The 12381-nt window shown below is 39.1% G+C and overlaps 2 protein-coding genes across 3 annotated transcripts; one reads left to right on the top strand and one right to left on the bottom strand.

The window, feature by feature from the left end:
- Window positions 1-1261: 1261 nt before the first annotated feature.
- LOC147848835 (uncharacterized) lies at window positions 1262-8427 on the bottom strand. The gene is made up of 10 exons (XM_087338053.1): window positions 7250-8427; window positions 5743-6957; window positions 4536-5555; window positions 3983-4024; window positions 2625-2701; window positions 2448-2535; window positions 2277-2360; window positions 2073-2171; window positions 1704-1802; window positions 1262-1609 (listed from the first exon to the last, which is right to left on the bottom strand). The coding sequence occupies exons 1-10, from the start codon at window positions 8399-8401 to the stop codon at window positions 1481-1483; spliced, it is 4005 nt and encodes a 1334-aa protein (XP_087194179.1). The 5' UTR covers window positions 8402-8427; the 3' UTR covers window positions 1262-1480.
- Window positions 8428-9985: 1558 nt separating this feature from the next.
- On the top strand, window positions 9986-11494 carry LOC147848834 (uncharacterized). 2 transcript variants are annotated; one of them, XM_087338049.1, is made up of 3 exons: window positions 9986-10117; window positions 10308-10473; window positions 10633-11494. In XM_087338049.1, exons 1-3 carry the CDS (start codon window positions 10104-10106, stop codon window positions 11380-11382), a joined length of 930 nt encoding a protein of 309 aa, XP_087194175.1. In that variant the 5' UTR covers window positions 9986-10103; the 3' UTR covers window positions 11383-11494. The 2 variants fall into 2 exon arrangements, with proteins under 2 accessions (XP_087194175.1, XP_087194174.1); XM_087338048.1 differs by having other exon boundaries at window positions 10240-10473.
- Window positions 11495-12381: the final 887 nt, after the last annotated feature.

Genomic DNA, 12381 nt, shown 5'->3' with positions numbered 1-12381 from the left:
TTTTTCAAATTGATTGACATCTTCCTATCACAAGTAAAAACAGTCTCATATTAATTTATGAGCATTGCACATATGCATAACATTTGGCTAGTGGCAAGATTATGTAATTCGTTTCGAATAAATGATACTGTATGCAACGCCAACTTCATTTTCTCAAGCATTTTTAATACAAGTGTAGTTTGTTTGTAAGTCGCATACAAACACTTTGTAGTTGGGACATTAATGAAATGAAAAAGCATGGCATGTAGATGGCCCACAATATTGATATTTGATTGGTTGGGGAAACATTGGAACTCTTAACCCATTTGAGTTGATATTGTTATTTTATTGGTTGAGATTGAACCTCAACCAAGTTTCACGAGATAGAATGATGTTTGATAAGTTGGTGAGGGAATGATGAATGGCCAATAACACTTCTTTGACCAATTACATCTATGAGAAATATGCTGAGAAAATGAAGCCTTCAAAGGCTTCCAAACATGAACACTAAATATTTCCCATACAAGTAAAACATTACATAGCTAGGTACAAGGTTTTTGATATAATTCAAGAAAACAAGTTCAAAAGTGTAAGATAAACTATTTTCACGAGTACTACGATTTATAAGACAAACAAAAGGCAAGTTCATGAAGAACTAATAAGCATTTCCCGGAGAAGGCATTTAAAGAAATTTAACAAATACACTACTTTTATATGAGAAACAACCAATTCTAGAATGCAATATAAATGATTAAGAACAATGGACCCAATAGTTACAATCTGTCCTTCATATTGCACATTTGAAGTGCCCATGTCACTTGAAACCTCACATAGATTTGATATTAGAACTATATACGGGTGACCACCAAATCATATATAGGATGCACAACATATCTAAGCACAAAATACCAGTGTGAAGATTATACGAAATGATAATGGACCTTACCATCTATAGCTCAATGTAGGCCATGTATCGATAAATATGCATGACCAGAGATGCCTTTGAAAACTTTGCCTCCTTCAATAAAAACTATGATAATAGTGCAACATTATTTGTGCTGTCCAATTTCTTCTCCATAAACAAAATTTGCATTTGAATCTTCTAGACTTGTAGTGCTAGATGTAGGCGATACTAAAAATTCCCAAATAGTAACAACATACAAATGAATACCAAAGTGTATGTTCCCCATTGAGGCTCTATAAACAATAAACACGAAACAAGAGTAGAAGTGAAGCTTTGCAGGACAGATCTCAATGTTTGTATTTCAAAAGGCTGTATCAATGTGACCAACAAATTTATCTTACATAATTTCTTATTGATTTGATGACATATTCACCATCTCTGGTGTATTTTAGTACAAAATTTCTCCAGCAGTGCTGGCAGCTTCCAGCACTTTCTGTATATATATAGCTATGCAATACAACATATTGTATACAAAAAATGTATAATGATGAATTTCTCTATTCACAGAATGTATAACAAGAAAATGACGCTAACATACTATCTGGATGTATCGTTGCCCTTTAAAGACCTCAAAATTTCTTGCAAGAACTCTAACGTTTGAGTATAAGCAGCATCATCCTTGTTAAGAGGTTTACAAGAATTTACATGGTCACTACCATCAAGAACCTGCAGGAGTCCAATATAAAATAAAATTCATTAACCCGGCACCAAATCTCTGCTTATATAAAATAGATCAAACGTTCTACTTTATGTAGCTTACCACAAGCTTCCCAAATCCTGGGTATGCAGACTCAATGGGCACAACCTCCATACGTAATGCCCATCCTCCATACCCTTCCACAAGTGGAGTGACCTTTGTCTAAGAATATGAATAAGTTGCATGAATCAACAAGTTGTCCCATATATGTACATACATGTTACATTTCTACAAATACATACATATATATTATGGACATATAGGTATAGAAGTATACATTTATATGTGGTATATATGTATATATGTTAAAAGGGTGGCTAACCATAAGTGGAAATCTACAACATTATGTACAAAGGTAGATATCACATATATCTATACACATTAAGTGTTACATATAGAACTTCATTATGACAATAATGATGAATGCCAGACCTCGCTGAAGCTGAGAACTTCTAGGCCACCTTTGCTCAGAGTACGGAAGAACTGATTAAGCTCATCTAGCCGTGCAGAACCACTTCTAAGCTCGCTCGTCTACGATATAATCATAGGATATCCCACTCAGATTATGTAATTGTACTCACATGGCTGACCAACAGGAAAAAGCTTCGTTCTATAATACAAAATTCTCTCACTTACTGAGGGTGATGGCCGTATGACAAAGCCAAATCGCCACGGCATATCAGCAAGCTTGCTACCAAAATGCGGACAGCTATAAAACACCTGAGACAATTATGGAGATAAAGAGTACTTTTTTAGCATCTAAAATCAAGCATAGTAGGGATAAAGGGAGAAGCCTAATATACATACTACACCAGCAGTCTTTTTCAAAAACTTTGAGCATTCTTTATCTTTTGCAGCTTGCATCAGCATCTGTTTTACAACTAAGCCTCCCAGGCTAGCACGCATACAGGAATTAAGCCAATTAGATTTATGTCCCAATTGTAGAAAAAATGTAGTAAATTGATTAACTCTTGTTCATCACACCTGTGAGTTATAAACACCACAGGTCGTTCTCCAACTCCAGCGGCCAAAAGCTTCTTGAGAAGTACCTCACTCACTTCCTACAAAAGAAACTTAATAATTTACTCAAACTATAATCTTCCCTTCAAAAATGTAGGTTTCATTTCTCTTCTCTCCTTCCATCTACTGTCTTTATTCTTTGAGTGGACTAGTTTTATGAAAATATGTTAGCAGTATTATTTCCTTGACCAGCATAATTGTTATGCTCCTTTTTACAAATGCCAACCTATGGGCGAACAAATCTTTTAAATTCAAAGAACATTCTCTATGAATATATACAATTTGACTTATGAAACAATGCCATACCGAATTAGTAAACAGCAAAGAACATTCTCTATGAATATATACAATTTGACTTATGAAACAATGCCATACCGAATGAGTAAACAGCCATTGTAGCAGGACTGGATTCAGGTTTATATTTATAACCCCATAATACGAAATACTATGGTGGTTTAAAAATTGGGAGAGTACAGAAAGATATACACAGCTCTATTTCAGCAATGTTAAATCTCGCCTATTTTATAACTGCTCCTATCCATATGTAAATGATGGAATCCAGACAATTTCTATCAATTCCACAAAATCAGCTAAGATTATTTTTTTCTAACTTTGGTTAATGTGTAATCCCCTCCTCTCCCTCGGTTTCTAAACCTCCATGTGCCTGATGGAATCCATTATCATCTCCAGGTATAAGAAAAGATCTCACTGCTTCCCACTTGATCTCTCTAATGGTATCCTCCTTTACTCATGCTTAAGGTCTCCAGCAATCAGTCACCCAATACATGTAATTCAATCCGTCACTGTTTACTGATCTATATCCAAGAATATTCTGAATCATGAATCATTTTTACTCTCTCTCTCTCTCTCTCTCTCTCTCTAGTGAGGTAGCTATGGAAAGAGCATTTTTTACTTTTGCAGCAGCAATCATGTAGGACACCGCCCAATGTCTTCACAAAGTCTTTTTCATTGAAAACTATCCCTTCTTTATCCACACAAAGAATATGGCATCCATGGATCTATGTTGATTTTGCCTCCACCCTTAACAAGTACCTCCAATCAAGGTGCAATAAGAATGTATGTATACAGAATTATGGGTCAAGTTCCATTTGGCTTCAATGCCCTCTATGTTGATACAAATGTCAAACATAAGATTTTGGAATGAAATAATGGAGCTATTATGATTGTACATAGATTGAACATGTTTCATTTCGGTTTCCAAGTGCTGCAGGAGAGTTCAAGATGCGACCCAAAATAGAGTTTATGAAACAAAGTTTCTGCAAGACAAAAATTCTAATCACCACGTCAAACAATTTGCTTACTTGTAAAGGTAATGTTGCACCAGACCATTCAGAGAGGTTTGTCTGCAGAACCCCAAACAGAAACAAAATAGTTATCAATGATAAATAAAAACATGGTTTTATGCATTAATAAGCGTTGTTAATGCATGAAACTTTTCAAGATATCAAACAGAATTTAATAAATCTTGCCTGAAAATAGTATAGCTTGAATATATCTACTTAAAGAATGATCGATATTTTTTACCTTGACACAAGATATGCAAAAAAGTGTACCTCCCATTAATAATGGTAAATCTAACATACTCTTTCCTTACAAACATCAAGGGAAATTGGAAGCCAAGCTCCAAGTTTATGATGCCATCTTGAGGACCAATCTGTTCAGGTCTCTTTGTTATATCAACTACATAATTTCATTCTTTCAGAAACAGGATTAACAGGTCCTATGACTATGGCATCACTATGAGATAGTATTTCGAAAAGTATTGTTAAAAGTATTGTTAAAGTTGTTTTCTATGGCACTCTTGGTAACATTTGTCGTTGGAAAGAAAAAATTATCAAATAATTATATATGCACCTTGTATTTTACAGTCAAAAGACGGCATGTTGGAACATCAGTAGCTAGCCATTGCTTTGGCCAACAAGTTCCTTCTCTCCCTGAATCGACATCAATCTTTTCTACCAAACCTGCCGTAACTGTAGCAGCTTTATCATCTGTTATGCGCCAAGTCTTGAAAGGTCCACCACAAAGACCATGCACAAAAACCACGTCCATGTCAAAATCATTCAGAAGAGCTTGTTCCTCCTCATTACCTACCACATCTCCAGCTGCTTCTAGTAGCTTCTCTCTGGTTGACAATCTCCAAAGGGGTGACTCTGTATTAACCAGAAACACTCTGTCTTCATAGTGAGGCCACGGTCGCTTTTCATGCCTTAAATTCTGAAGGTTATACAGTGCAAATCTGTTTACAGTGTCTACATTATACAGTGTTGCCCGAGCATAGCTGCAAGTTTTCAAGTCCTTGCAATTAGGTATTCGACTGCGAGAGCAATCCTCTAGCCATCTATACCAATTTTGGTCATCTTTTAAAAATGAGGACGCCAATGGCTGTAGAGACAACATTGCCAACATTCTCAAAGCATGTCTGCGAAGGTGAATGGATGGAGGCATCTTTGATTCTGGCACATACACAACATCAGCACTTTCTTGCATAACACGCTTTTCTTCAGCCTGATTTAATGGCATATCTGATTTATCATAATCATCATTGAGCATAAACCTTCGTAGTAGATACAGAGCCCCTTTTTCTAGCATCTTTATCTGGTAATTTTCTTCGTCTGCCGATAGTTCTGCGAGCGCTTTCATAGCCTTCGCTGATACATCAGCAGCATTAACAGGTGTAAGCTTTGCTTTTTCTTTCCTTGTCCCCTTCGGAAAAGAACGAAAAATATCTAACTTTGCGAGATCTTCCCATTCTAGTTCAGATCCATTACTGGTTGGTTTCATATCAAAAAATCCATTAACTTCACCCATTGACTTCCACGCTGCCTTTGCCACTTCATTAGCTGCTTGTGTTGCCACCTGCTTTGATCGATTCTATGCAATGTGCAATTGGGTGAAAAGGTACAAAAAAGAAATCAGAAAAAGAGGTGCGCATATTTAATAACAAATAAGAACTCAGGCATAAAACCATTTCCTTACAAACCAGAAAGCACAAATTTAGTTTAGTTAGGGATGATTGACCTGTGAACTAATCCTCCTACTGCAAAGCAACAGACGATACCTGGACAAGAGCTTTAGATTTGCTCGGAGCCACCTCTGTCTTCGTCATGTTTGGTTCAACACCATTAATTATATCGAAAATTATCATGGCAAGCCAAGTTTGGGAAAGAGGAACACCATCGACACCAAGTTTTTCCAATATATCATCAAGAATTCTCGCTGCTGTCAAATGTGTTGTATCTTCAAAACTGTCATGAAACATCCAGTGAAAGAGAATAGTACACCATTTCTTCCCCTCCTGAGCAGAAAAACCTACACCATTGAAGCTTAAGATATCAAGTACTTCAGCTATCACTCCTTGCAAGTTCGCATTTTTAGATGTTTCTGTAGCAATTTCCCGTAATGTAGAAAGACTCTCTCCTGAGACAGATTCTTGCATCTTCACGCTCCTCTTGACACAAGAGTAGAATGAATTCAATGTGATCAAGGCAAGTTGCATATCCTCTGTTTCACAGACCTCTCTTGCTGCATTCAGCAGTGCATTTCCCCATTGAACCACATAATTCTCATATCCATTCTCCACTATCAGGCGTGATGTAATAGCCCCATGCCACTTAACTGTACGTTCAGGTGCCATTATAGCCGCCAAAATTCCATCCCCATTCTTATCAAGCTCCAATATCTTTTCACAATTTGCACTTGACATGTGCGCCCATGTCGCTATGGCCCAAGCTGCCAATGGCACAGCAACATGCTTTCCCTGAAGATCATCCCATAGTCCATGGGTCTTCATACTTCCTTTCAAATTTTTAGGATCTGTGGCATTTAAACTCAGAAGTTTATCTTTTGGACCTGACCCCTCACTATCCTTATTTGAATTCCACCATTTATTTCCCCAGTAGGCATATAGAGTCCAAATATAACTTTTTTGATCATTTTTATCCGTTTGATTGGTTTGTTCATTTTGGACATCAACCAAAGTTTTTTCCTCTACTATGGTCCCTCCAACCCCATTCATTGTACTGCTATCATATCCCTTAAATTGGCTGTCATCCTGGCCCTCATCCAAATGCAGTCCTCCCTCCTGAAGAACCTTCAAAGCTGCTGATACATCTTTCACATCAGCATTTCTAGACAACTTTGGCTGTATCCCATCTATATTTACAGTTTCGCAGCTTGATGTAATGATGTCCATTATGGCCGCAACTAGCATGCTCCGACCCCTTGTTCTGCTGCTGTTTTCCTTTAAAAATTCCAGATCATTTTGCTTTGTTTTCTGAATGACCATGTCAACAATCATTATTAAATGCATAACTTGGCTTTCTTCAATGGATCCTATACATAAGTATCCAGGACCTATTTGCACATGCTTAAACCTAAAACTCGTTTTCGTATTTAAGGAGCATTGAGCTTTAACTGAAGCCTAAATTTTCCCGAAAGGTTGTACGAAACAAACTCAAAGAAATGCCCAAGGTTGTAAAAAAATATGTATAATATATCAAATACATAAATAGTTTGAGTAATTTTATCAATGTACTCGAAATAATCGGTTTTTTGTGATATTTTACCTTCTGCTCAGCATCAGACTGGATTGGTGCACTAAAAAGCAATAAATGATATAACGCCGATGGTCGTTGAAGTAACTCCTCACAAGTAGTAGCATCCAACAGAAGGTAAGATATAGCTCGGGCAGCCTCATCTTGTATCATTCTCCATTCGAATTCTCCGTGTCCTACAGAATCCAGTAACCAATCCACAACCGAGCCACCATTCGCGTGCAGCAATGCTTTTCTTCGTACACTATCGGAACTTAGCAAGTCAGCAAGCAAGGAAACTACCTTCAATCTCCACCTAAGAGCATATTCATTAGCATAATCTTCCCCTTTTGAAAAGAGTATGACTTTCAAGCATCGGATTAGAATCATGGTGTCTTTCGCAGCATCGAATAATTTCGCATATGACGCCGAAATTGCATTGCAAAAGGTGCCATAACATGTTGATATCTTTCTCCAAGCATCCAAGCTTGAATTCCAGGCCTCTGATACCACATTCCAAGGAACAGGCAAAACGAAGATGCTATCGTCACCTTTTGAAGGATAGATAGCAGCCACCAAAAGTAGAAGTATAACCACTCCAGCCACTCCACGCGTATATGCTGAAACAAATCCATTCAGCTGCAAACGTAATGGATCTTCTCTTGCAGATGACCTTTTCTTACCTATGAGTAACTGTTCTTCACGAGAAAGTAACTGACTTCCACCCAAAACTGAACCGTTTTCGCCTGAAAGTGACCTAACTTCTCCTGAGAATAATCTATTTTCAGCTGATAGGAGTAACCGACTACTTCCTCTGGGAACTAACAGATAATCTCCCGAACTTGATTGATGCTCGCTTGGAAATGAACGATTTTTGGCCCGTCCATGGGAATCGAGGGGAAGAACATCATCAGTTATCAGATTCTCGCTTTCATCGTGTGTTCTGCTAGGGGCATCGAGATCACCACTGCCAGATTTGAAACTTCTTCTTGAAAGAGCAAACAGGGCAGCGGGGAGGGGGAGGATTTGACCAAATTGGGCGGAATCTGAGGCAGACGAGGGCCTTGCCGAGGAGGGGCAGCAACAAGTATGGTCTTTCAACGGTGTTGAAGGAAGAAGGAGAGTAGGGTGTGAGGCAGGCTTGGATGAGCTCTGGCTCCTCGTTCTCAGGAGCAGGCGAAACATAGTCCAAAGAGGTGGTTGATCATGACAGGTACCAATTAAGACTCAGCAGCAAATACAGATTGCCAAAAACAGGGCTTTCTTTTGTGTGTGTGTGTGTGTGTGTGTGTGTGTGTGAAAGAGAGAGAGAGAGAGAGAGAGTGTGTGTGTGTGTGTGAAAGATAGAGAGAGAGAGAGAGAGTGTGTGTGTGTGTGAAAGATAGAGAGAGAGAGAGAGAGAGTGTGTGTGTGTGTGTGTGTATGTGATAGAGAGAGAGAGAGAAAGAGAGAGAGCATATGCTACTGGCGATTCCTTGAGTATATGCTGCTTTGTTGTTCTTTTTGGGACGGAAAGAACGCAGCCTTTACATAAGAGGGCTCTCCAAAACGCTTACTTATAGTGTACTCCGGCCCAGTGCGCTTTTCGGTCGCCCGTTTTCCTGCACCATCCACTGGTTCTCGTACTCTCCCTGTTGTAATCCCTTTTATCCCCCTCGTGTTCCCGCAAACATTCGTGAATGGATGGATGTATGCATGGTTTCCCATTGATGGAACAACAATCCAATTCTTCCCATTGATAGATTGATCTCCTTTGGTTTGTCTTTGGACCACCTCTTCAATGTGACTTTGCATCGTGGCACTTTGGCTCTTACATACAAATTGAGATAACTCCCTCTCAAGCATATGTATCTTGGTTTTCACTAAGGATGGCAACGCATAGTTGCTTCTTCATGCTAACGTAGGAAATTTCCCTAGGCCCACATGAGACACACAAAAAAGTTGATATTCACCTTCCATCCTCTACATCTCCCGTCCAATCAAAATCACATTATATTTATTGTAAGCCGAGAACTGTGTAGAAAAATGGAGTATGCACATGCCAACACTCATGCGAATAAATAATGTAAGAGACAAATATTGTATAGATAGCAAAGCATTAAAGTGTGATCACAACAATAGAGTGGCGATTTAACAAAGTTAGATGCTCATATTGTCCTCATTAGTAAACGTTTATGCAAACCATCGACGCTAACCTTTATGCATATCATCAATTTTAATACGACTACTCCACAAAAGGGTATCAACTAATATTGTCGATATTCAAACATGTGCAAGTGTTCAAAGTTGTCCCCATGATATTATGGACCATTTCAAATATTAAAGATGACTATCAACTCATCATGCACACTAGAGTTTCCTCCATATATAACCATTCAAATTTCATCGTATGCTTTGCGCCAATCCTATGAAAGAATTAAGTGGACAATATGCTTTTGTAAGTAACCCCATCCAAACAACAAATTCAAACTCGGAACATGTACACGAAACATTCCTTTAGAACTTTGATCGGTTATTGGTCAAAGGCAAAGTGGCATGCCCTATAAGGTGCTTTATCTGAGATTTTGATGGAGTGGAGTGGAGTGGTGAGGAGGAAGGAAGTTAAGCGCAGGTATCAAGGAGTACGTGCGAAAAGCAAGACCGCATTGAGCCCGGCGGGGTGAGTATGTAATGCGCGAGAGCAAGTGTCCCGGACAAACAGAGAGAGTTGGTTGGCCATGGGAACTCAGCTCCTTATTGATGTGTGTGAAAATCATCCTCTTCTAACAACCCCAAGGCCCAAGGGGCAGGGGAGGGGAAGCTATGGAGAAGACGAGAGTGGCAAGCTTCCTCTCCGTTGGCTGCGATGTAATGGCAGCCATCAACTGCACTCATCTGCTTGTGGCGCATGACCATTCTTCTGTAAGTCTTCCCTCTTCCAATTCCATACATATCAGAGTGATTTGAGATAGAGAGAGAGAGAGACAGAGAGAGACAGAGAGACCAATGTCTTTGATACACTTTGACCTCCATATTTCATGAAGTGTGAGCTTGTTGAGCTTCCCCAAGGCTTGGCAGTATGCACCGAATCCCGAACCCTTTCATCGAGTAGCATCGATGAGACGATAGCTACCAATGTCATTCCCTCTCTTATGTGCGACATTGAATTCGGGTCGGTCTTCGCGGATCCGGTTCTTGTGGAGTGGTTTCTCAGTGCTTCACATCGCATATTTCCTTCAAGGCTAGTGGAACTCAAACCCGACTTAATCATCACACAGGTAATTCATATATCTGTGTTTGTGTGCAAATGTATGTATATATGCATGGATGTATGTTCTTTAAGAATCACACACATTCCATAATCTACTACAAGAAGAAGAAGAAGAAGAAGAAGAATGTGGTGCATGGAACTAAATTGTTGTTGCGGGAACCCACAGCTTCCTGAAGGGGCGAGAGTGGAGGCGGTGGAGGGAGCATTGGAGGCCGTTGTAGGGAGGAAAGTGCGAGTGGTGTGTATAGATGTGAGATGCAAATTCGAAGGGATCTGGGAGGTGACCATCATGAGAATCGCACGAGAATTGTTAAGAACCAACGAGAACGATGGGAGACTTTTATCGGATGCTCGAGAACTGATTCGCCTCCTCGAAACGAGGATAAATGTAGTGATAGAGATGTGTGTTGGCCGGAGGTCATCATCGAAAAATAAGTTGGTGCTATGCTTGCAATGGGATGAGAAATGGAGCCTTTTCCAATGTATGAAGCATGCAATGGGTGATTGGGTGTCGGATCTTGTGAGCCTCGTAGCGGGTGAAATGACATATGTGGATGATGAGCACAAAGGCTTTTTCCATCTTGATGCCATCATCTCTTCTATAATCACACCGAATCCGACAACTCCCATATGGCTACATAAGCTCATCCTTATCATAAAAAACCCTCATTGGAACTTGGAACAAATGCATGACCATGTGCTTTGTGACAAACGCTTTGATAATCTCCTCGAAGTCGCGACAACCTCCCCACGTTCTCTCCACTTAGTGATTGCACACGGACCTCGGTTTTTGTCTAGGCCTAGCCCTTTCGTAATTGTGGAATCCTTGGAAACACTATGTGAAATTCTTCACCCTGAAAGCCAACCATTTGGCCACGAGGGTTCTTTGTGGTGTACAGTTGAAAGGAGTGAGTGAACCATGAGATTCTATTGGTGAGGCTTGTTAATTTTCAAGCTCTTTAGGCCCTTGTCACACAACATTGAATTCCAAATGGTGAGATTCCACTACTAATATATATATTATTGTTCAAGGCTCAAGCTTTCTTGTTAAAAAAGCATTCAACACCAAATAGTGTGAAGATTTGTTTGGAATTTAACACCATGAGATTCTACCGCTTACACGTCCTTTGTTTCCAAGCCATCAAGCCTATTTGACAAGACATTGAACTCCAAAGCGTTTCTTTTGAAGTTTAGCCCTCATTCCCCCCCTCATTTTGTATGTTTTTTTATTGTGGTCAGATCTTAAGTAAGCCTTTTTTCTATTACTAATGTCTTATGATAATAGGATTATGACAAGTTTTGCTTTGTAAAGCTTGTTTAGGAGTTTCATCTAGACAAAATGTTGATAGGATGACATTCTCATGGACAACTCACATGCTATTGGCTTGAGTCGCGAAACAAAGGTTGAAACTAGCTTGTACACACTTTGAGGGTGTTGATTTACATATCCACCTAGTTGTCTTTCATCTAACTAGTAATCATTGATGTGTGTTGTTGGAGAAGAGTGTAATACTTTCTAAGATCAACAAAATACACCTATTGGCCCCAAAGCTAGGAGCCTCTACATATTTTTCATTATGAATCCAACTTAAATCAATATATTACAACAAGAAGAAATCTTCAACAAGAACAACCCACATCCGAGGAAATGTGACCAACAAGAGTGCGATAACTTGAGATTTTCAAGATATTCAAAAGCCCTTATTTCTTAAACACCAAAAGCACCTTTTTAGCAAGCCATCTAGATTATAAACCCTTATTTGCATGAACTAGGTGTAGGAGCATGGTAGAAGTTGATCGTTTATATCCTTTTCTCCTTGGAAGAATCCCAATTGAGTCCCTTATGTTTTTCTCGATGTGAGAACACCCAAATAACAAAAGTAGTGAGGTAACATGAGCTATCAAAGTTTTGCCA

This window comes from Azolla caroliniana, unplaced genomic scaffold, assembly GCF_043228905.1.
Source record: "Azolla caroliniana isolate FFs.n. ecotype wild unplaced genomic scaffold, voAzoCaro1.0.p SCAF_203, whole genome shotgun sequence".
In the NCBI taxonomy this organism is placed as follows: Eukaryota; Viridiplantae; Streptophyta; class Polypodiopsida; order Salviniales; family Salviniaceae; genus Azolla; species Azolla caroliniana.
The sequence above is the reverse complement of the archived record's forward strand: the minus strand, read 5'-3'. Positions and strand labels throughout refer to the sequence as shown.